At 37.9% G+C, this 25,146-nt stretch overlaps 1 protein-coding gene and 2 non-coding genes across 3 annotated transcripts in view; 1 reads left to right on the forward strand and 2 right to left on the reverse strand.

The window, feature by feature from the left end:
• Positions 1 to 4,102, reverse strand: part of alpha-Man-IIb (alpha-Mannosidase class II b) — a 37,513-nt gene extending 33,411 nt beyond the window's left edge. Inside the window, exon 1 of the mRNA XM_089857701.1 lies at positions 3,167 to 4,102. Coding sequence (XP_089713827.1) covers positions 3,167 to 3,652 — 486 coding nt within the window. The 5' untranslated portion in view covers positions 3,653 to 4,102. The remainder of the gene's footprint in view (positions 1 to 3,166) is intronic.
• A 2,507-nt stretch (positions 4,103 to 6,609) lies between these two features.
• On the forward strand, positions 6,610 to 6,682 carry TRNAV-AAC (transfer RNA valine (anticodon AAC)). Its single transcript has one exon. It is a non-coding gene; the product is annotated as a tRNA-Val (tRNA).
• Positions 6,683 to 6,821: 139 nt separating this feature from the next.
• On the reverse strand, positions 6,822 to 6,894 carry TRNAV-AAC (transfer RNA valine (anticodon AAC)). Its single transcript has one exon. It is a non-coding gene; the product is annotated as a tRNA-Val (tRNA).
• Positions 6,895 to 25,146: the final 18,252 nt, after the last annotated feature.

The following is a 25,146-nucleotide window of genomic DNA, read 5'->3' on the forward strand; positions in this document are numbered from 1 at the left end:
TTACTAAAAAATAAAATAAAATCAGAAAAACAATTCAAGAATTATCATACTAAATCTTGATATTTTACGACAGTTCGTTTCAACCGCAATTTGCAACGTAATCTTTAAAGCTCTACAAATTATTTTAGGGTTAGCGCGATATTTCTTATTTTCCTTAATTCCTTCGTTCATACGGTATTGAATTTTGGGAGTGAGACGGACGTCAAGTGCCTTACGAGGCATATCCCATCCCTATGATGAATTGTTCTTTTATTTTAAATACGGGTGAATATTTTAGCCCCAAGTAACTTCTTCTAGCGACTGAAAAACCTTTAAAGCCACACACATACCAATTTTTTTTTTAAAAAAAGAATATTTTGGGGAAGGAAAAATTGAATTTTAAAACGGGGCGGGTGAGTCAGTTATTTTTAGATTTCTGCTAGTAAGTTGGTTGGGCTCCTTAGTTGAACTACTTCTTTATTTTTTCTTCATCCGATCATAAAGAAATTTGACTACGGTTTTTGTTTTTTGGAAAAATTTTGTTGGTGGTGAGTTTTCCCTACAGGGTATTATTATTAAATTATGTCTCCATGCTTTACCTAAATTGTTTTTACCAAATACCAACTAACCATGAAGTGTCGAGAGAGATTTCTCCCCTCAATTTATTTTGAAATAAATTTAAATAATTAATTTCTTTTATAAAAAGTTGAATAATTAACTGAAATTTTGAGCAAAATTTAGAATCGAAAAAAATGTGATTTGATCCTTAAATTTCTTTCGGTGTTTCTTACTTAAATTTAAAGGGGACCATCCCTAAAACACTCTGAAGCTCGTAACTCATTTTTAGGTGTGTCGTCTCTTATGGTAACAAAATAGATCATAACATAGAAGTTACATTTTCGACTTAAATTCAATTGATTTCCCATATAACAATCCCATTATACTTCGGTCGAAGGGCTAACCACTCGGAGAAACCGATTACGGAATACGTAACCGTAATCATTTTAGCGCAGTCATAAGCCGCGTTTACACGAGACTTTTTGGAACCGTTTTCAACCGTTTTGGAAAGGCTTAACACTTTTAAAAAAATAATATTTGCATTTTCTCGTGAAAGATCTCTGGTTTTATTAGCTTAATATTATTTTTTGTACATTCCAATACGGTTTAAAACGGTTTCAAAGGGTCTCGTGTAAACGCGGCTTTATAGACAGTCTTACCCGCGTAATCATTTTAGTACAGTCAACTGTACATCCTTGTACACTGATTAAGCTAAGTAACAGACCCCTCGACTTCGGTCCTCAATATTTGATACACCTTATATAAAATAATGAATGAATGAATGATTTTTCTTTCCCCAATAGTCCTCTCTCTCTTCTTTATAGATAAAGAGAAATTTCAGTACAAATTGTACAGGTATAATGAACCTCAGACAGAGTTACTACCGATGTATTTTGATATTACGTTCTTATAAATGCCACGTAGCTTAGAGCCTTTTAGACAACCAATAGATTACGAAAACTGCCTATAAATGAAGTTCAACGACGAGTTTATTTAAAAGATGATAACTGATGATACTAAATGATAAACTCTACGCGTATGTCTTACTCCTAAATTTAATTTATTAATTCAAGGATTAAGCTATATCGGCAATTTTTTTCTCTTTTGGTTTTTCTAGGAATGATGACGATCATTTATTAACGAATAAGATATTTATTATTTATACGTAGTTTTCAGACTAGGAGGATTGATACCCTTTTTATACCAGGAGGAGAGATAGTTACTTGGTATAGAAAGGGCAGTAAAAAGCTATATAACCTCGCTTCCTGCTCCTGGTGTATTTCGTATCGGTTCTCCTAGTCAGTGTGAAAACTATGTATTGTAGGAAGAAAGAATGACGTGATCTCTTTTCCTTGCTGGGTCATTCGGATCGGTTGCTTTTATTATTGAGAGACTCTGGTTGGTAGCTCAAAGTCTGATCCCCTCAGAGATTAATATCTTATTTATTCCGGAGTTCTAACGAGATATCGAAGTATCAAGTACTTCGACCCACTCTAAATTTTATTGGAAAATTTTTCAGATAATGAATGCTATATAGGTAGGTCTAGTTAAGTTAGTACGTTCTCAATTTTGACTTTGAAATAATAATAATTAATAATTCAGATTTCGTTATTTCAAAATCAATAATAGCCTCAAGTCTTTAGAATATTTTTTTTAAATTAAAATTGGGTAATAACGGCTTGACTGAATTTGTGTATCGTAGGTTTTAAAGTTTATATTATATGAAATGCTGTTACGTAACCCTTTCAAATTAAAAATTTATGGTAAAATTATTTTGAAACTTCAGAAGTGATATTCCCTTTAAAACTTCAGGGAATCTACTACAAAATTGAGGGTATTATTCCCTTTAAAATATTAAGATTTTGACTATAAAATTTAGGGTGTTATTCCCTTTAAAATATCAGGTAATTGAGCATAAAATTGAGAGTATTATATTCCCTTTAAAATATCATAGGAAAGTGACTTGAAACGTGTACTTAAAAAGCGCAACCCACAGCTATGTTATAATTATAAAATCAAGCTCAACTATGTCTATGCATTTTGCAAAATTTTGCATTCAACACGTATGCCTAAATTGCAACTACAACTAAACGTTGCCACGTAATTTGCGTAACACCATACCATTTCATAATGTATTGGCGTAAACACGCCTACCTTCGCGGTTTAATTAATTTTAACAAATCCTAACAGATATTTGTTTCAAACGTGGGTTGTTTTTTACTAACGTCGGCCTGGTCCTATGACGTAATCTTGAACTTGACCCAATTCTTTGTGGGCGACTTTCTGGGGGTGAAGCGAGGAAAAAAAAATAAACCCGTACTTCAAACTTCCTGGTAATAGGAGTTAGTTTTTACGAGGTACAAAGTCAGGGTATTGTTGCTGCATTTTTAATAAGATTTTTTTTTTTGGGTGTGATACTTGATGATACTGATCATTTTTATGACCTTATTTTTTTTAATTGGGAATATATATTAGGTCTAGATTATAATTAAGAGACTGCCTGGGATATTTCTAATTTTGGTAGAGAGTACGGGACACACGTAGCCGTATTTCATGACCGTAAAAGGTCATTTTTTTACCAGTCTGGTATTAACTTTAAGCGTTTAAAATTAATTCGAAATGAACTCACCCTTAATGGCAATTTCCGCCAACTTTCCTTCTGTTTCAAGTAGCGTTTCTCGAAGGAGTGATTCCAGTAAGTTTTGTACAATGGTTTAAAATTGAGTGTGGGGTAGATTTCGACGGTGTCCATGTCCTGAGTGGTCATTTTGGGCACAACGGGGCATTCCTCCTTGGAGGAACTTCCCGACGAGGAGGCCCCTCGACTAGATGACCATTGCCATAACAAAGAAGTTAGTCCTTGACCCTTGCCGGTCTCGCCTACCCCCGATGACCGCGACTGAGGTGGCGCGGCACCGGGTCCTTGTTGAGCATCCAAATTATTTTTAAAATCATTGGCGTACGATGATGGTACGCTGACGTTGACGTTCCTCAGGTTACCACCGAAACCTTGATACAACAAAACTACCAGAGATATCGCGATACCCGTTAATAGAAAATAACGAAATTTACCGCGACGAACCACGCGTAAGACGTTAGACGGACTAAAAGACATGTTTCTGGACACTGAAGGATTATTTAAACACCTTTAACACAGTCTCGTGGTCCCATGACGCGGGTACATGGTGTGATTTTTCAACTCGTAAGCAGACGAAATGAAGCGGCGCCTTAAGCCTAGGACATTGTCCTTGAGGGCATGGTTGGTGCGCTTGTTTTTAACGGGAACTCAGACGCGACGCGTTCTTAACACGATGGCGGGTTACAAACACTGACTGCCTCTGGTTGCTAGCCGCTCCTGAACGGATTTGATAAGGAAACAACAAGCCGACTGAGCTCTGTCGAATTTTTTGGACACTTACCAAGCAACCAGAGTACCCGCGATGTTGCGGAGAGAGGTCTCTGAAAGACGAACGGAACGGTTCCCCCATGGAGGAATCGACCCGTGACGTGTAACTCGCGCAGGCGCCATTCCACAGTTTTGACGATTGCCATTCCCCCGGCCTAGTTTTGATACCCTCCCGCCGTTAAAGGATGGGTGAAGTTGAAATTAAACACTCATTTTCTATCTCCAACTTTCGTATCTGATAAGCCATGATTGGAGCCATTTTGATGACGTAGATAATGAAAAGTTTGGTGCGAAAACTATTTTCTTAAATGGTAATAAAATACCGCCCAATATGGCGGGCACCCCTAAACCAGCTTAAAACAACAATGGTTAATGTTGAAATGCCGCTAGGCTTATGGTCCGATGATAGGTTCAAAGGTTAATAACCTCCCAGGCTCCCCCGACCCTCAATGTGTTCTTAACGAGATAATTTTTTCGGAACCCCGATTAACTAAATTGGGAACGAGAATATTTCAGTTTCCCTTCGCGTTGAGTTTCCCTATGGTTTGGTTATGACGTAGTACTCGAGTGTATATACGTCGGCAAAAAGTTAGTATTGGGATTATGCTTTGGGAATAATTATTATAAGAGGTATATATTATCGGATCACGTATATATAGGGGGACGATTATTTCGCCCCAGTTCTTCAATTCACCATAGCATAGATAATCTCCCCCTATTGTTTCTAGGATATACTCTTTACTCATATATATATATATATATATATATCTTAAACCCAATGGGAAATCATCTTGATCCGTAATAAATACAACGATATTTCCCAAAATAGAATTTTAATATCTGAACCAATGATCTGAACTTAAAGAATTAGGCCTAGCGAGATTTTTAACAATGAAAAGACATTTCCTCGTGCAAGTTTACTTTTATCACGTGGTCAAAGGTCAAAGCGAGCGCGTGATTTTGAAAACTGTTTCACGTGCCGCGTGACCTAGCTTAATTGCGCGTGCGCATTGCCAACTGTGTTTTACATAAATAGACAAACGCCAACGCCATTGTATACTTAAAAGGGGAAATTTGAAAACATCTTTAATTATTACTTCTTAGAATATATTATTGTATATGTTTCCCCTCCGCTTAGCGATTTGTTAACTGTTAATCTCGCAAAACAGTTTAATGATTCGCGAGTAACGTTCGGCGTTGTTGTTGGTGTACGTCTACCGTCTATTGTTTCCTCGAGATAAAACTTTTGTCGTTAAGTTTAATTTGGTATTGTAATATTTCACAAGGAAATATTCAATGCCCCATAAACGTTATAGACCTAGCTAATATTTTATCTATTCCTATTTGATACCGTACTTGTTTAACACTAGATTATCCCAAAAATATATACGCCGGTAAGTAATGTTAAATCTTGTAAATTTACTAGAAAGGATGTGTAACTGTCTCTTTACTTAAATTTATAAACCGAGGGGACAGTCACTGAGATCGGAAATAAAATTTGCGACGTGTTTGTAGCCAAAATCGGATTTCCTTTATATTTTCGCTTTTCAAGGCCTATCGTAGAATGTGTCAAAGCCGAGGGGGTAGACACTTGAGTTCTCAGGTGTACAGAATGTCTTGAACTCAAAGCTGAACTCTTTTGAACTCGGGTGTACGCAGAGATTCAGAGCGTTTACCCCCTCGATCAAAGCCTAGAACCGAACTCCAAAAGTATCTATCCCCTCGAAATAAACATTCTTTATATTCTTCAGTTATAATCAATCTTCCTTTAGACTTGGTTAGTATGAACTTTCATCGGCGATTAAATTTCAGTTGGATCTTTAAGCATTTTATGGCTTATCAATTTTATGATTAACGAGCGGTTGGTCTTATCAGGCGCAGGCCGTGGCGTGGCGCGATTTCCCCGAATCAATTAAGCGATTTCCTTGTGACGCCTGACGCTTGAGGTTTCCGATAAAACCTGTTTGATTGGTCCACTGACCGATTGAGAGATACCGAGTCTCTCTCATTTTATTGTAATTGTTGCTCGGAGTTATTTGTTGAAATCAAAGTATACTTAAGAGCCAGCCCAGTTGCTCCTCGGGGTTAGTTTCGGTTATCCCTAATTATTTCTCTTAAGTATTTCTATTCGGGTTAATGACCCATCCTCGTTAGGACGCGGCTTATACAGTTGAGTCGACTCGCTCCATTAGGACATTAGCGCTATTTACTTAAACTTTCTCTCTCTGTCTGTTAATGAATATTGTCGTTAATGGCAGTTTCAATCTATACCCTAAGTACTTGTTCATAAGTCAGTTCCATTAAGCGTGACACTGCAGTGTTGTTTGTGAAATCGACAGCGATTTAGTTGAAAAGATTTGAACTGATCTTACACTGTTTATATGCCTAGTTCTTGAGTGGCTTGGGGATTTTATTATTACGTATAATTATTGGTGAAAACCTTAATTAAAGTATACTATATTTGGTCAACCTTTTCATAGAGAATGTTTACTTATTTGACATGAATCTGCACCTAATGGTTTTAGCATGTATGTTTTGAAGGCGTGGGAGGGTATGAAGTGCTGTCACTCTTGGTACAGAAGTTGATATATTTTGACCCATTTCTTAGGGCGTGATTAGGCTCTGTTTATTGGTACTTAATACATTGTAGGAAGCTGTTTCTGCATGTATCTATGGTGTAGTGGTTATCACGTCCGCCTAACACGCGGAAGGTCCCAGGTTCGAGCCCTGGTAGATACAACCCTTAATTTTTTTACCCATTTCGATTTTATAAAGTTCAAAATATTTAGCCCCTTTAAATTTTTACATTAAGGGTTGTTTGCTAGCTTATTTTAGCAAAATAATTTTTAAAATAAATTGTTAAAAAAATTGTTATGGTTGTATCTACCAGGGCTCGAACCTGGGACCTTCCGCGTGTTAGGCGGACGTGATAACCACTACACCATAGATACATGAAGACAAAGCTGGTAGCACTGCTAAATCAGTAAAAACTTGTCGTAAGAAATTGGTCAATATATTGACTGGAAAAATATTTCAATTTCCCATGTTCTCGGAATATGGTGGAATTACGTCATAATCTACATCCAATCCGTGCTTAATTAGGATATTAAATTGATTTACCATGCCAAAGTTTCGCAAAATTTTATCTTATGTCAACTACTACATCAACAGGGTGAATAGTACTATTTTTTCATTTTTGGAAAGCTCGAACTAAAAAATATTTATTAAAGACGATACTGTCTCACCATCTAGCGGTTATCATCTTTTATGGTACTAAACTAAATTATTCAACTTACTAAATTAATTTTTATATCAATAATATTAAATTAATAAACTTTAATTATGTATTTAATTAAAAGAGATATAAAATTTAACTTCAAATAGACGGCGACACGTCGTTAAAGCACCAATCTATATTTCAGAAATTGAAGCTGGGAACGTGAGGTCGAATAAGGTCAAATTTCCAATTAAAATTGAACCTAATCCGTAGAATGAAACCCGAGTACTTGGTAGGCTACTATGACATTTTGAGTTCTGTTTGTTGAAAGTCGTTTTTAGAATTTGAAAATGGAGCTATTACGCGACGTCAATAAACTGCTGTAAGGATATCGCTTTGAATTTTATTAAACCCCGCGTACAATTGGCACTGTAATAATGAATGAAGACTTACGGTCTTCATAAACTTATGAACGTATGAAAAATAAAATTCATCTTCGCAAATAAAATTTAGGTCTAAATCTATTTGGAAAAGGTCGCGGTTAAATTTTTTAAAAAAAAACCTTTTTTCTTAAATTTCTTTTTTATATAGAGTTTGCGATGTTATTTAATCGGGAAAAACGTTTATCTCGCTAGTGTATACCTAGAAAGATTAATCTTAACGTTGCCCTTTTTATAAGAATCGCTTCTCTTTTTTTTTTTAACCCAATGTCATCTGATCTTTTTTCTGTCATTAATTCTTCAAGCGCCACCTCCTCCTTTTAGTTCGATTCCTCAAGGAGAAGGTCCCGAAAGACTTAAGGCGTACCCACACATTCGCTACTTGACGATTAAAAAATATTCGCCCTTCGCCGAGTAACGAATATTCGGTATAAGGCGAGCAGTGTCGATTTTAAGGGTGAAAAACATTTACGGAATATTCGCGTTAACTTTGATTCGGTTGATATAGTTGACGTTGAAAATCTGAGTATTATAACCCATAGCTGTTATTCGGGATTCGGAAAATAGACGTATTCGGTACTCGCCGATTACCGAATGTGTGACGCTGACTTTATTTGAAGAATAAAGTGAGTGAAATTTGAAACAAATGGTGAATCGATATAGGAGTCGATGACTAATGTTCAAAAATCGTTTCGTCATTCGATATTCTTTAGTTTATATTAGAAAATTAACTGTATCTTGTTAAATAACTATTATATGAAAAAACTAACACCGGAAATGAATTCACTGGTTAAAAATACACCAAATAGTAATTTCAATAGAAGTCCTAAACGTACGACTTCTTTACGAGATACGAGACAATTTAAGGCCCAGGTTATGTTGCTAAAAGATGCAAATCGTTATCTGCCATTGAAACCCGGGACTTTTGAAGTTATAGAAGTTTACTAGATACAGGGTTGCTACGGTATCTGGAAGTCCAGTAAAAACACTCAACACGACTACTGACATTTCTACTAACAAACGGAAGAAATTAAAATTAGTCAGGGAAAATCACTTTAGTCCTGGAAAAATCATGGAGGAAATGAAAAATCAGTCGTAACCCTGAAACTCCTTAAGATACACGCTTCGTCTACGGATGGCATGACCTCTCGAACTATACGGACCTAGTTATAAATTTGGAGAGGTTATTTAACGAGGTAACGCGTATAACCAACCACGTCAGCTGTATATATATGTAAAGGTTTAGACTATAATCAATTTCAGTCTTAGAAGTTACTTGTAATTGTATTGCGTTTGGAGGCATTTTCAAGAGTGCAACTAACTACAAAGTGATGGGAAGAGGGTAAAGGTGGAGCTCTTTTACGATAATGGCGGCGTCGAGTTTTGGGCCCCAAGAAGACCCTTGATTATAATTGGATTCCAAGACGTATAAGTCTCCGGCCTTCTAGAGCTTATTTTTAATAGGGAATTAATGCAAAGGTGCTACTGGGACGCCAATTTCTTTTTCGCAACCCCATCTCTTTGCTTGTTCAAAGTCTCGATAACGCGCGGGTAACGGCCTCATCCTTTAGTTTGGGGGCCCCCCTAAAATGCCCAAGATTTTGTGTACTATTCGTAAGGATGCTTTTAACGCGTCCGTCTTAGGCTACCCGCTCTAATGCTTTCCGGGGTAATTTTTACCTAATTTTAATGCCGTACAGGTGATTTAAGGGTTATTGGGGTGATTGTTGTCGGGTGGGTGTATGGCGTGGATGTTTTTAGTTGATAATTAATACTATAATATAATTACCAATAATTTCATCCGCTCTGTCTCTAAGGGATTTTTTTAAAAAAGATTTTTCACTTATGAGTTGATTGGTTTAGATTAATAATATTTTTAGATAATAATTACCCATAATTCCATTCGCTCTGTCTGTCTGGGATTTTGTTTGTATAAGGTTTTCGCTCATAATCTTTCATTTCCCCATAGAATACTTTCTCCTATTTTGAGGACTGTATGTCGTTTGCTGCAGGAAGCGTATGGCCATGGGACAACTTGTTTTAATAGGTAACTAGCGCCCTCTATGTTTAGTGCTATCATGTTCGAAACTAGGGGTATCCATCCAAGTGATCAGTTGATAATTGGTACACTCTTTAAACCACACAATTTTTATTTCAGTTTTATCCCAAGCTTATTCAATTGCCTAGCTCCCCTTGTTTCCTAATTTGCAATACTCGTAGCATTGTATGGTAGTTTTCCCTCTATTACAGGGGATTACGCGAATGTACTTTATTAGTCCGTTAACGCGCCTAATATCCTCATTGAGAGTTTTGCTAATGGTACTTTTCTCACCCTGCCATTTTCTTCAGTAATTCCCCCCCCCTCCCTCTCTCCCTTCCCCATCTCTAGATCTATTTTCTTTCTATTGATTCCTTGGCGGCGGAGAGATCTTCTTCCTTCCGCGAAAACTTCAAACTTAGTTGGAAGTTAAGCTCGCGCTAATAATGGTAAAGTATTCGAATTGCTCGAATCTTTTTCCCAGTATCTGGTTCTACTTTTTTCCCTGACTAACCAATCAGGGCTCGGGACATCGTGACCCGGCCGCGTTTCTCATCTATTGTAGATGGAATTGTAATGAAGTAGATAACAAGATCTACCCTGAATACGTTAAGCCTTGGTTACCTTATCTAGATTGCAGAGTTTTTCCGAAGTTGTAGCTTTGAGTTTCAGAACCCAGAATTCCAGCATAGAAGCAAACACTAAAGGGGCAGGGTTACCTTCTTGGGTTATTTTCCTGGTGCTAAGAAGCGCCGCTAGAGGCATCGCGAACCTAACCTAAGATGGCAGCACCATCTCTGTGCATTTGTAACTTTCTCCGCAAGTATTTAATGGAAATGTCTATAGTTTGATTAGCATTTGGTGCATATCGTACTTATTGTTGATAGGTTACTTATGTTAGGCAATTCTGTTAACATTTGAACTCGAATCGTTACCTAAGGTATTAGGTAACGCGCGAGTTGAATTTCAAAACATACCCGTAAAGTTCATTTTGTCAGCGAGGTTTGATAAGGCGGAACGATTGAAATGTTATCTAAACACCGGGTTATGTTTACGGTAATGTTGGCGCCCCGAAAAATCGTACCGTATTATTTAATCTCGTTGTTTTTACAAGGGGGCGCGGAAAAGTGAAGTCTCTCTTATCTATTGTTTCACCATAACATACTCAGGTGGCGGCCCAACAAGACGCCTTCGCTCATAGCACGCTTCTGGCGACGGTTTATGGACAAAAACCATCCACGTAGTGTCTTGACGCTTAGCGGTAATCTAATCTGAAGAGAAACACGGCGCGGTGACCGAATTAAGACTCCCATTTTAAAGGGAACCCGAATGATACTGGCAACAACTTCCCTCGAGTATTTACGATTTAGTTCCATCGCGAGTCTCGTGGTAATTACTAGACGCCTTACGAACGCTGAATGTACTTGATGGCATTTCATTACCCCTTTGCGAATAAGACATTAAAGAACGGTAAGATGAGATGAAAGGGCACCCGAGGAGACGTTGAAATAATTTAAGGTGCTTAACTGCTCGGTAGTGTTGCATTGGCGCCATAAAAAGAAACGTTCGGGTAACTCGTGATTCGGCGAATGACGGACGGGTGATTGTCCCCTCTATTGATTAGGTAATTGATACGTGGTGTAATAGACCCATTTCACCTTTGTCAATTTGAGAACTTAAATCGTTTAAAATTCCTTCCATTTCTCACGGCTTTAACTTATAGCCTATCTTTGGCCCACTAACGACACGTGAACCTTTGGGGAACCTTAAAATTCACCTACTAGGCTTAGGTTTTTACAATTTGTGAAATTCTCATGGTTGACTTTCTCACCAAAATTGAATCGCTTTCTTGGAAATTATTGGAGAAAGGAGTGAATGAATTTTACAACAACGTGCAGGGGGGGTATTTCTTCGGGGAGCATTCCATATACGTGGAGGATTCTTTGGGCAATTAGGGTGTTCGTGTTTGCAGGTGCCAGGTGTCACCTGCGACCGACCGAGAGAGAAATAGGCGCGGATAAAAGGCGGGAATAATACAGTTGTCATCCTCGATTTCTATTCTTTAACAGACAAAATGGAAGACCTTCTCCTCTATTCTCTAGGCTGGCGTTTGTCCGGGAAGAAGACTGGTCCCTCTGATATCCTTTAAGGGGACCATAAAGAATGGGGTCCCGCCTTCGCTACTCACCACTCCCCAACCCGATTTTTCACCTAATCGGTTGAAATAGACCACCTCGAAAGAATGGCAATGGAGGGAAGCGACTTACTTTCTTTTTCCAACTCTCTCTTTTCTCAGCCGCCCTGCAAAGGATCTTTACAATAGAATTGTCATTTTTCTTACCAGTCCCAGTCCTTTCAAAGTTTCTAGACATCAAAGTAAATGCAATTTTAAAGGGAATGTAACACGGAGAATTTGATTAAACGTCTTCTTTTGAGGGATTTTGCTCGCCTTGGAACCATGCATTTCTAATACAAAAAGAATTTATCTTTATTTAATGTTTCAAGCCTTCCAACACTCTTAAATTAAATACTATCATTTTTATTTATTAGATTTTAGTAATTCGCTTTGTGGTATTTACTTCCGTTTCCAGGGGAACTTTATTAACGTATAAAAAAAGAAACTCTGAAAGATTACAATTGTAAAATGGCGCGAAAAGGTTTCGATAGCGATGCAACAATTGCAGCCAAATATTTGTCAATTCCATTTTAGGGTTTTTGGCGATACGGTACTTATGTAAATGATCTTTCGCCCCCCCCCCCTCGGCCTTCCTTTTTAAAGTTTCCTATCTCCTCGGGTCTTATTTTGGCCAAGGCCTAGCTAGGTAGGTAGTTTGGTTGTGGGCATTTGGACGGAGAGAGCGAGGCAAGGCGTGCTAGTAAATAGCCCTACTCCCACTCCCATTCTTGGTCGAGTCTCGACCGATCCATTATTAGAAGCACCTGCGAGAAAGAGGTTTTAGTAAGGGCGTTGAAAAGAAACGGGTGGGCCCTTCTCTCCTTTGCTCTACTAGCGTAGCGAGTGACCCCTGGGCGGTCATCCGAGCAAGATCCGATCGTCCTGGAAAATTTCTCTGGCTCCTTCAGAGAGAGAGAGAGAGATTCTGATACTTTGAGTGCCTCCACGGGAGGAGGATGGTATGGTACGGTGGTAGTTTCCAGCGAGGGAAGAAAAATTATAGATCCTTTTATCGGTTCCAAGAGAAACCCTTGATCGGATATGTATTGCCCGCCCGAAGAAGGGAAGGGTTGGGTTGGGTTGGGAAGTGACGGAGGAACTCCGCGGCCCATCTTGGCTACTATATACTTTTAAGGTTTTTGGGTCTGGGCTTTGGCCTTCTTGGTGACCAGTTGGTTGGCACCGCAGAGTGGCCTATATTTTGGAACTTGTTGTATGACGAAGTTTAGTTAGTTGTTACTATTGGGTGAAGATATCATTACAGGTGCGTCAAGAAGCACTCCTAACATCTTTTTCACCTTTGACCTCTTGCTAAACATATATTATTTAATTGTGGTGACCTGTTCCATTTGTATCAGACATTTCCCAACCTTTGAAAACCTGTAAAACAAATATTGTCTTCATCATTGGTACCATCTTGTTTTCCATCATGGTGGCAACGTACACCTGCAAAAGGGAGATATATTTCTCCCTTGGGGGGCCAAAAATGGGAAATCGAATTTATCCCCTCCGCGCTAATGGGAAATAACCAAACAAAGTTAATTAATTAATTTGTAATTATATTTAATCAATACAATAGACGCGGAAAACGGAAGTAAGATTCCTCCTGAATGAAGATGCTATCTTTGTCTTTGGTGGGGAAATAAAGGAGTCGATATAGAATTTTCCTTTAACTCTATTCTGAATGCATCCCGGAAGTGGTCGAGACGACTTCTCTGTTGTATCTGTTTCGTTTTCTTTAATAGGAACTTAACATTGTCTTTAGTTGTTTCCAAGGATTTTGGCGGGGAAACCAACCTCAGTTTCCGTTTCTAAAGCTTATATTCCTTTCTAATGCTGCCCGAATCAGATAATGACGAGGCATCTTGGGAACCAAAAGTGTTGCATGTTGATTTTTCCCTCTGCAGTTTTCTATAGTAACAATCTGTGTTACAGTTATAACGTATGGAATGGATTGGATTTCAATCGGTGCATGAAGACACGTTGATTATTTTATTATTTTTTTTAATCGTCCTTCTTCGAAGTGTTAGAATTTAATTCATATTAAATTACTTTAACCTCGTTCGAAAAACCCCAGTTTCAGTTTTCGACATTAGGTAATTTTTATAATAATTTTAAAATTTCAAAATTATTTCGCGATTGATTTTAAAATTACGTGTTAAAACGTATAACCAACATTTTTACCCAATTATTTAAAACGCTTGGCGCGTGAGGTTTTTTTTTTTAAGGGAAGGTATCTCATGCGAGGATTCTGTCGTTTTCAATACAAGAGGATACTACGTATCAGAGTCCTGCACGGGCCGGGCTCAAGCCCGGTCCGGCCCGAGGCCCGGCCCGACCGGGTCGGGCCGAGCCGGGCTTTCCACTTTTGAAAATTGTATCGGGCCGGGCCGGGTCGGGCTTTCAAAATTTTGGAAATTAACGGGCCGGGCCGGGTCGGGCTTTTAAAATTTTGGAAGTTAACGGGCCGGGCCGGGCCGGGCCGAACTTGATTCTCATTTAATCCAAAGTTCAAATGAAAGATTATTTAAATGAGTATAAGCTTCTAAGAACAAATGTGACGAACAATTATCAAAAGAAATGAATAATACACGACGCTAAAGCAAATATGAATTCAAATCATTGATTTTATGTAAAAAAATATAAAAATTACAACTGAACTACGTGTAACGGGCCGGGCCGGGCCGGGCCTGTTCAATTCATTCAATGTGTCGGGCCGGGCCGGGCCGGGCTTGGTTAATGCATGTAACGGGCCGGGCCGGACCGGGCCGAAAAACCAACTATGTACTCGGACTCGGGCCGGGTTTCGGGCTTATTCAAAATTCTAAAACCGGGCCGGGCTTGGGTCGGGCCTGAAAAACTCGGCCCGTGCAGGTCTCTGCTACGTATTGCAACGTTTTAGTTTACCTTTAAAATATACTGTTACCCATAAATAAGTAATACCTAGTTTACTCCGCATTTAATTGGAAAATATTTATGAAACATGTGTTTATTATATACCTACATACATTAAAACGGTAATTGCGTTTTCCCACGCACGCTACCAAAAGTATAGTTTGAAATTTCGTAAGATAACTTGGAATTATTCAAAACTAGATTACAAACCAAAAAAAAAGTACGTTTGCGTTTCGCGTACACATTTAAGCGGGTTTACATTGTTATTTTCGCGAAAGGAATCCTCTCAGATTTAAATATAAATCGGGTTTCCAAAAAATATAACGCCCTATTCGCACTACAACAAAATTAACCACCACCGAGTGTAGGACTTCCAATTCTCGCTTCCGTCGTTCTCCCTCGAACTAGCTTGAGTTGTAAGTGTCTCAGTAGCATTACGAAGTATAGGTTAGTGTCATACTTATGGAAGGAACATATCACTTATAAACTTATGTATGGTATCATGCGCGAACGGCAACGGTATTAGCGGGGAAATCCTCCGTTTTATAAGCGAATCTTTGGGGTTTTATATTCCAGCTCTGCAAAGATTTTCTGAGAGTATAAAGACGTTTCTCCAGTATATGCGGGTAAATAATCCTTAAATCGGCTTTTCCTGGAGTGCCTATGTGTACGTTTTAAAGCGGGCGTTCTATCTCTCTCTCTCAGTCTCTCTTTGCAAGAGAATCCCTCGGAATCTGTTCCGATTTCGTAAAATAGCTAGCGATGGTTTTAAGTTAACGATTTAAATTCTGGGACAAACCCGGCGTCACCCTTGTCGCGGCGGTTAACGTTCATTTTGGAGACGAGTTCCCGGGCGCCATCACTGAGATTGTCGTCAAATTGAAGACACAGAAATGGGAATGCGATATAATAATTTACGATCGAGGGTTCATTCATTCAGATAGCGAGAATAAGGGCACGATTGTTTAACAACCAATCTCGTGGTCCTCTTCCGCTTCCTTGCCGGCGGGGAGGGGATGTATTTCAATGCCCAGTTGGCCTATGACATACTCAAAGGACTTACTGTATCTCTTATACAGATCCATATAGTTATTTACCCGCGCGCTCTGCATAAGATCCTTAATTAGTGTTGCAACTCAACTAATAGTTTGCACTAAAGGGGTTAGAAAAATTTATCCCCCTCGTTTTTGAACTTTAACCTCGTACTTTCAAATTTATTTATTTAATAAGGATCGAGGGGTAGGGTTCATGAAGCCACCAGAGTTTCTGGGACAGTTGTCAGTAATTTGTTATTATAGAGCATCTCCTGGATCATACAGGTTTGAATGCACTGAATTATATAATTACTGAATCAAACAGAATATTACAAGCTTTTCAGTATCTGCTCTTGTAGATAGAGGGTGAATTGCAGACGTCGCAATTGCACTGGCAACACTTACATTCGGCCATGACAGTCAGATGAAAAAATAAATACCAATATATATTTAAATCTAATTAACCGTGCACCAGCTTTTTATTTTAAAGATGTTGGGAGTTAAAATTTAAAGCTCTGTAAATTAGCGATGTTCAGTTTATCTTTTTGAAAAATTGTAGGAACTGTTTATTCTAGGGGCGCATTTTGTAAATATATCGTGTCTCTATTGAATGGGGAAGAAAATTGAGTCTCTGGTCGGGATCGTAACTCTTTTAACACCAACCCGATTCTCTCACGCGCCTTTTTCTCGCGCGGCCCCAACCAACAGAACAGAACAGAATTGGGCGCCAAATGATTTTCTCGCGCTAAATTTTCTCATCACCATCCAACACGATCCGTAGCGTAGAACCCTTTTAAAATACTCATCATCGAAGAAAACGAGTTGTCCCCTTTGAATAGAGCTTCCAAAGATAATACCCACCCTTCCTTCTAAGAGAGATGGGAATGGGAGTTAAAGGAAATTAACTAGATGACAGACGCTGAGTTGATTCTCGAAAGGGCGCCATATTTTTGGCGGGAAAACTGAAAAGGGATAAATTTTGCGGTCGCTCGCGCTGAAAGTCTTCTTCCGCGTGCGAGTTTTTTTTTAAAAGGGAACTTAGGGAAGCCTTCCCATCCCCGAGTCGATTTGCCGCCAAAAAGACGCCAATCAGACACCGATCTTCGGTTTGTAAGGAGGCTGCTGGGTGGCGGGCAATAATAGTCTGGCGACCGCAAATCTATGGCGCCCAGTACTGATTTTTTAACGTAAACAAGAATGCCTAGCTGCCTTTGAATACGTGCCAGTTTTTTAACCCCGATTTATTTTCTTTCAGTTTCTTTTTTATTATTATTATATAATTTTTTCTTTTAAATATGTTTTAGCTAGTTATTACTTTTGTTAGGTTGCAATTAACTATTCGCCTTAATAACAGAGGTATTTACGGTGTGCAAGACGCGCTAAACATCATTGACCCTCCTTTTAAATTTATAACGCTTCTATTACATCACTTGACCTAAGAGTTAAAATTTCCTATCCTGTTGTTGATAAACCTAGCTTTCTAATTATTGCGCAAAGGTATAATTACCGATTTGTATAAGCAATATGATTTAGAGACAGGGGCCTACGTGATCCTTCGCACGATTACGCTCATTATTTATTATTTTAAAAAAAGAATTTTCCTAGTCCTACAACATTTTAAGGTTTCACGTTACGTTCGTTGTTTGTATGGCAACTTATAACTTTTCCCGCGTTTTATATTTTCTTTTCTTTTCGCGCCTTTTTCTTTATTTCATCCCTCGTGGTCTCGTTTCCCGCGCGCGCGCGATTCTCTGGTGGCACGTGCGATCTCCTTCTTCTCCTTCTCCCATTCTCGATCGTCTGGCGCCAACTTCTCTCGACAATCAACACCCATTCGTTACAGGCGGGATCAGAAAAAAAAAAAATAAGAATTCTTACGTTCTTTCGTAGTTTTAGGAACCATTTCTTCAAAAGTTCAGACTGTCTTCTTCTTCTTCTTCTTCTTCCTGAATTCTTTTCCTTTAAAAGTTTAGTCGCGCTAAAGTATGGCGTTCATTCCTAAATGGCACGCGCTAAAAACCAGAGGAGCTAATCACTTTGGTAAATCAGGGTTCGGAAGGAGTAACCTGGATAAGTCAGGGATTTAAAGTTTCTTCCTAAAAAGTCAGGGACAGGTCAGGATTTGGTACATCAAACCATGCTTCGAGCAATGCTAAAGATGGGCCCAGGTGTGCAGGTGAAGTGGGCTCTGGTAAACACTTCTTAAAATGGTCAGGATTTTGACAAAATTTGACCATGGATAAGCTGGAAAGTCAGGGATTTTAAATGCGTGAATATTTCTAACTGTTTCATGGAGTGGTAGGTTTGTGAATGGCCCCTCGAAACATTTCCCGCTATTTCTGTATTTCACTATGTCTGAACGGTTTTCCCCTGGGTTAATTTTTTTCTTTTCCCTTATTGCTAAGCCTATTTTTGTAAAGAATACGAGTGCTTGTTCAAATGTTGCACGACAGACAATTTTTTTTTTACATAAATTTCTTACAAAGATTGAGTAGTTTAATAAGAATAATGGAGTTAATGTTACGAACTTGGAAATATACTGCTGTGATTTTAAACATTTTATTTGTTGAAATAAAGTCTCCAGGAAATTCAAATATTCAATAACATATGTACTTAGAGTTAATTATATACCGCAATGTTTATATTCCCTTTAAACTTAAAAATTGATATAAAAGTGAATTGCCAGAAGATGGACTCGTCAAATTTAATTGGAAATCTGATGCCAAAAGGAATTTCATCTTTGCGCGTCTATATTTCTTATATACTACTAGTATATTATATTATCAATCGGTTGACACACCCACTTTCTCTCTCAATGTTTAAATTGGTTTTCAGATAAAAACGAAACGTTTCAGAAAGAGTTTTGCTGTTATTTTTTTTTCAAAAGCAATTTCAACATTGATTGAAAACGAAATGTTTTTTCTCCTTCTATATATATTCGAATTAAGGGGACTAGTTTGTTTTTATTGCTTTGCAACTGGCGTCGTCGCAACCTCAACTTTATTCAATTTAATCAATGAATAGATTTCCTAATAGCCCGGTTTTATCCCCAATAAATTTCGGGGATTTTTTCGGCCGTTTCTCAAAACGCGACCCCCTTACGCTTCAAATTTCGTAAATTGCAAAAAAAAAAAAAATGTTATAGTCCTACCACATTTTCTCATCAGAAATTAAAAATAGGGGTAAAAATACTAATATTAGTTTGTTTCATCCCATATTGCAGTAAACTCCAATATATATATAAAAAATAACTTGTAAAAATAGAAAACTACAGTTACAGGGTTAATTCTGCTAATACTAGCTTTTAGGCGCCATTATTCCGGAATTATATGACCTTTAACCTCTGTAGGAAGTTAATAGAAAGCTTATATTTCGGTTGTAAATTGAATGGGTGTATGAAAAATTAAGGTCCATTTGGTTCTTTAATGTACATCACGCCACATATATATTAAATCAAAGGGCCAGTGTCAAAGCGGCGCGACTATTCGGTTCCGCTACGTATTTCTTAAATCCCTATAAATTGAAATCGGAGTTGGTAGTTGGTAAGACCTTTAAAATTTATAAGATCTGGGTCTTGAGACTGAAGCTAGTCGAGCTTAATTGTTAAGTAACTTAATCAATTTAATTAAATGGTAGACACTCAGACTCATTGGCGACAATGTATCGTAAGTTTTCTTGGTTTTTTTTTAATTTAATAATTTTTATTTTATTTTTTATTGTTTCAAATAATCAAATTCTATTTGAGATAACCCTTTTTATTATTTAATCTTTAATGGGTGAAGGTTGAATTTGATACAGTCCGAAAGCCGTTCATTGCTTTCCAATGGTTTTATTTATGGTTGTTAAGTGACGGGCACATTCATTTCAATTGGTTTGGAATTATCTAAAACCAATGGGAAATCGAATTCCCATATCGGACCTAGCCCGGCCGGGCTCCATTTTCTTCTTAACTAGCTTGCTTTGGATGGATACAAGCAAAGGCTTTGAGTATGTTATAGTCCTATTTCACCCCTTTCCAGAAATACTAAACACTTGGGATTCGAGAAAATAACTTTTTAACCGAAACTCAGTCAAAGTAAACCGGAAACTTAGCTAAATTCGCTCTCAGTGGTGCGAATAAGCCCTTTCGTGGAAGTCTTATTTCGATATTACATGGATCTTATAAACCCTGAAGGGGATGGGAAAACTGGGTTAACGCAATAACCGTACGCACGAGCGTGGAGGATCGTCTCAAGGTCATTCTAAACTTCTGGGAGAGGGGGAAGTAACTAATCTATTCCCCCAAGTTCACCGCGTAGCTCGTGCGGCAAGAATACATTCTTCTTTATTGGGAGTCTGCGAGATCACGGTGGGGGAGGGAGAAGTTAGTAATGTATTCCCCCAAGTTCACCGCGTAGCTCGTGCGGCATAAACGCATTCTCCTTTACTGCAGGTCCTCTTTCGAGTTAGAGAGTCCATGATGTAAGTCCTAGATATTTTCCGTATCACGTCCCTATAGGACCACTTATTTGGTATCGAAGCTTTGGCGCCTAAATTTCGCTCGAAAAATTACGATAAATTTATTTATAGCACGTTTTTTTAAGCCGTAAGAGTTGAGATTTTGTTCTTTTACATCACTTCTCGGTTACAAAAGTTAACTCTTTTTTTTCTCTCTCTGAAACAAGAAGAAACCCTCGCGAGACATAGAAATAATAATAAACTATGGGATATCGCTAGATGCTTAGTTCCCTTCTTCTTGAGTTTGCCACCATAGAATTCATACATATATCGCGTAAAAAAGGTCATTGACTTATTCGCTAATCATTTTCGGGGGCCAAAAGTGAAATTGCGCCCTTTTTTTTCGCGCCTTTAATGTCTCTTGACACGAAATCTATATTTCTCTAATTGACTCGAAAATGTTATTTTCTTATTTGGGTCTTTTGGAATTTTTCTTCAAAATTCTACTAACGTAAAATCGCCTAGCTACAATAAGAACTTAAAATTTGGTCTATAATTCATCTATTAACCCCCTTCACCCCATTTGAAAATGGTCTATTTAGGCTTGTTTATACCATCCATATCGAGCAATTCTATAAATTCTATACTTTTTCCTATAGAGGGTTTGTTGAAATATTACTGGTAGGTATAGGCTAGGTGTATCTACAACTGATATTTGTATTGATTTTTTTTTTATGGCGGAGAAACGTTAGTGTAGCTATTACCGTACTTATAGTCAATTGGCGAATTATACCGAATTTCCGCTCGTTCCTTTTTCATATTTTTTCTATTTCCCGTAACTCGTGATTCGGAAATGATAATCAGTTTTCTTTCTATAGTATACCATATACTATTTGCATATTTGATTAGTCTACAAATTCGATTTAGGCATAAAAATTGCATCCACGTTTTTTCAAATATAGGTAGCTAAAACGATTATTACTAAGTAACTCTTCACGATAAAATTTTTTAAACGTAAGGCATAGTATACTATGGGGGATTGTCGTAACTTAACTTTCGTGCACAGGTGAAATGAATTAATGATTTTTGGAGATTCGGAAGAAAAAAGGGTTAATTCCGTAGAACTCTTGTTCCAAGATAAGACCGGATAAGACAATACCAAATTTAACAAATCCCGATAAAATATTTGTCTTTAGTAATCTCAAATGGAGATTCCGTGCTTACTGTATGTATGTATAACTTATAGATACTTAACAGACTAGGAGGATTCGTACCATTTACACAAGGAGTCCTGGCTTTAGACTTACCCAGGGAGTCAGGCCTCCTTGTGTAACACCTGAAACCTGGCCTCCCTGTGTAAATGATCATATGAATCCTCATAGCCTGTAAACTATGCGTAGCACGCTAGATACCTTAAACAGTAAAAATCTGCCCAAAGCTTTCGCTAGCTAGCGGTACCCGCGGCCTACCATGGAAGGACATTGAACATATAGACCCTCAAAAATTTAAATCCTACGACCGCACGCTTTGCTCTAATCCAATTTTTGCGGGGCTCTCTATCCTCTCTCTCTCTCTTGGCGTGGGAATTTGGGCAAAAGCTTGTCGAGTCGAGTTATTTCTTTGGGTAACAACGTCTCTGTCGCATCGACAACTTACAAAGGTCCGCGTGTGAAAACTCTCTTATCTTCTTAGACAAAAACCAAAAACCTCCTTCGGCTGAAATCGGATTTCTTAAGAAGTTTCTTTACCACAGAGTTAGGGATTTTGAAAAAGGGTGTCTGTCAGGGAATTTTTTTATATATTGGTCAGGGAAAATTAGTTTAAACTGTCAGGGAAAACCTGTCTGGAAAAGTCAGGGAGAGAAACGTGTGTACGTAGCAAGGAGTTAAGAGACTATATGTTCCGTCTATACAAGGGTGTATAGTATCTTGTCGTGGTCCGTTAGTATCAAAGTTGGTTGCTGGAATTTTTAATTAGAAATTCTTGGTCGTCGCGGCCATTGTCTGTTGTTTTGTCGCCGCGTCAAAAGGTGTGGCGTTTGCCGGCACGCTACGACGTCACTAGCAATTAACTTGACGCTGCTCGGACATTTTTTGACGCTCCCTTAAATTATCAAATTTTATATATAGAGAGATTAAGAATATCACGTGACACATCCCGAGCCACCAATAAGGAAACCTTATTTTTAGCGGCGACGCAAAATGGGCGAAACTTGGGTTTTCGATTGAAATTATATTTGGCAAAATTTAAAGTGATAATGAAATGTAAAATGACCGTTAATTGTTATAATCCTTTAGCGGCTCGATATGCACCTATGGAGATTAACTTTTAGTCTGTCTAAGCCACTCAAACAGTATAAATAACGCGATTTTAAGATTTTCCAAACCACTAAACCCTATAGGCAAAAATTTAAAGAGAAAAAGAGGCGTTATTATTTTCACTTTCACTTTAAAAAAATTCCGAGATAAAATTACATTATATTATCTGTTAAATATTGTAACGTCTTGGAATTTAAATCCGTCTTGAAAGCGACGCGAGTTGCTCTCGATAAGATTCTATAAAGCTATATATTTGTATAGTTGAAACCAAACTTAATTACGTCGCAGACAAATCCATCCATGGTTCCGCGAAAAGTTATACAGTTTAAATGAAAAGCTTATATTATTTTAAGCTTTAAACATCCGTAGCATTGCATTAAGCTTAAAGTCTTAATTATTCAGTAAAGAGATATCTAAGGATATAAAGGAATTAACCTCAATTTCATTAGCATATCTGCTTGTATATACTTAAAATAAAGGAATAGGGTGATATTGTTGCCAGGACCCGCGTATGGCCCCCGCTTTTGAATTTCATCCAAGTTAATCTCTTTACACAGTTAGATAGAGATATCCGAGTGTGCATTTGCCAAAACCGAACCTTGTAGTCGAATAATATGCTAATTAGATCATTTTTGATTTAATTCTTATTCGGAGGCGTGCAGATTCAAAATAACATTTCCTAAGTTGTTGTTGTTAAGGCCATCGCATTTTGACCTTATTCTACTCCGAGATATCTGACTTGAACTTATGATTTCAATCTATGATCTCGATTAAAAATTAGATTTTGAAACCACGCACACAATCTGCGAAGAACTATGAACGCTACCAATAAGGTCTTTTGAACTTTGATCGGGTCTCCGGGGTCACCAAAGGTCAATTAAGGGGTTAACTCTTATTCCCCCGTACGCAATCTACTATCCAATATCTTAAAATATTTCAATGAAGATCCGAATCAGATCCGCATGGGCAAATCGAAAATAATTAGGTTGAAAGGGAACTTGGTCTTTGATCAATTAATCGGCTCGAAGATGGTTCCCTGCTAAGCCTAACTTTAGACTCTTGTTTCAAAGATGATATGTCATGGCCACGTACCAGTTTTACATAGATTCTCGTCGTTTTAATGAACTAGGTCCAAAATGACGGTTTAATTACTCCCACCTTCCTGCCCTCCCACACCACGTGACCTAGCCTAACTTACTAACGAGTTTGATCATCAGCTCGTTGCTTTAGAACAAAAGCCGCAGTCTTTCCTCCGGACCCCCTCTCTGTCTCTTTTGGGCAAGTTCCATTTTTGCGGATATTTTTTTTTTAATTAATTTCAAAAAATTAAAAAAGAGAATAAAAATGATTAAAATTTCTGGTACGGACGAGAGATTTTGAAAAATGGGAAAAAATTTAAAGTTCTTCTCGCTTAATGAGCTTTAGGGTTATGGTTTACCGATTTGCTTTACCTATGGGAATTTATTATATATGTACATCAGGGATGGGAGTTTATCGCCTCGTTAGGCTTAACCTATGTAGTAATTTTCCCCATAGGAATTGTTAAGCGATTTGTAGTAACAAAAGTGTATATATTAATCAAATGGTGTGAAACTTGCAATTTAGAACGCAGCAGTTGAGTTACCAAAATTTATAAAAATATATTGTTTTTGAGTGGCTTATAACAAAAGCGGATTATGCTTCACACATGCTTGTAATCGATAATTGTATGATAACCTCTGAATAATTAACTTCTGAGTATAACATATTTTTTTCAAACAATTTTTTTACTGCGTTGAAACGTGAGGTAGCATAAGTTTTTTTTTCTTTTTTGAAATTTTTGCGGTATCGTTTTAACCTCTCGACGTTTTACGCCTCGTATATTAACTGTTATAGTTTCTTTTACCCTTTCGTGACCTTTAACCTTTCTGTACGTCAAAGTTGTTAATTTTAAGAAAAATAGAACTGTAGGTATAAGTTTCTTTGGGGTAATTTAATATCTTGTTATTATACGTTAGAAAAAACTTTGTCCAGATGTAATTGAGAAATAGTTCCTCAACAATGTCCATAATTAGAAGTTAGGTAGTGTTATCCTACTGCATATGGTGGTTTTAGCAGACGACATCCAATATGGTCGCCTAAAACAAGGGTGTGACGTTGGCGTCTTTGACTCGATAGGCGTCAATATAATTCTATATATAAAAATTACAAATACTCCTACGTCCTTAGATATGACCTTTGAACTTTATTTGGAAATGTTCCAAACTGAGGAATAGAATATACGAAGACAAAAGAGATTCTGGTATTTTTATGGGCGCGAAATCCGCGTATACGCGTCCAAAAAGGCGCCAAAATAACCCCTTAATTAGGTGTCTTCGGTTTTTACACTTTTTGAAACAAAAATTGACTTTGCAAAGAGATATTTTCCCAAGCCTATCATTACGATGGGCGAGTGACTTCTTCCTTCCAATGACGTAGACTGCTCGCGAATAGATATCCTTTATTTCTCGAATTTGTAGCGTAGAATTTACCCCCCCCCCCCCATTTGCTCCCCTATGGGAGAGCGCGTGCTACGTCGCCGCTTCACGAGACTCGGGGAAATAAATTTTTTCAAGGTCATTCTGAGTCTCGCGCGAGGAAGGGGGAAGTAAATAATGTATTCCCCCGTA

Source organism: Phalangium opilio, unplaced genomic scaffold (assembly GCF_054372755.1).
Source record: "Phalangium opilio isolate 3A_F unplaced genomic scaffold, DU_Popi_V2 ptg000011l_1, whole genome shotgun sequence".
Lineage (NCBI taxonomy): Eukaryota > Metazoa > Arthropoda > Arachnida > Opiliones > Phalangiidae > Phalangium > Phalangium opilio.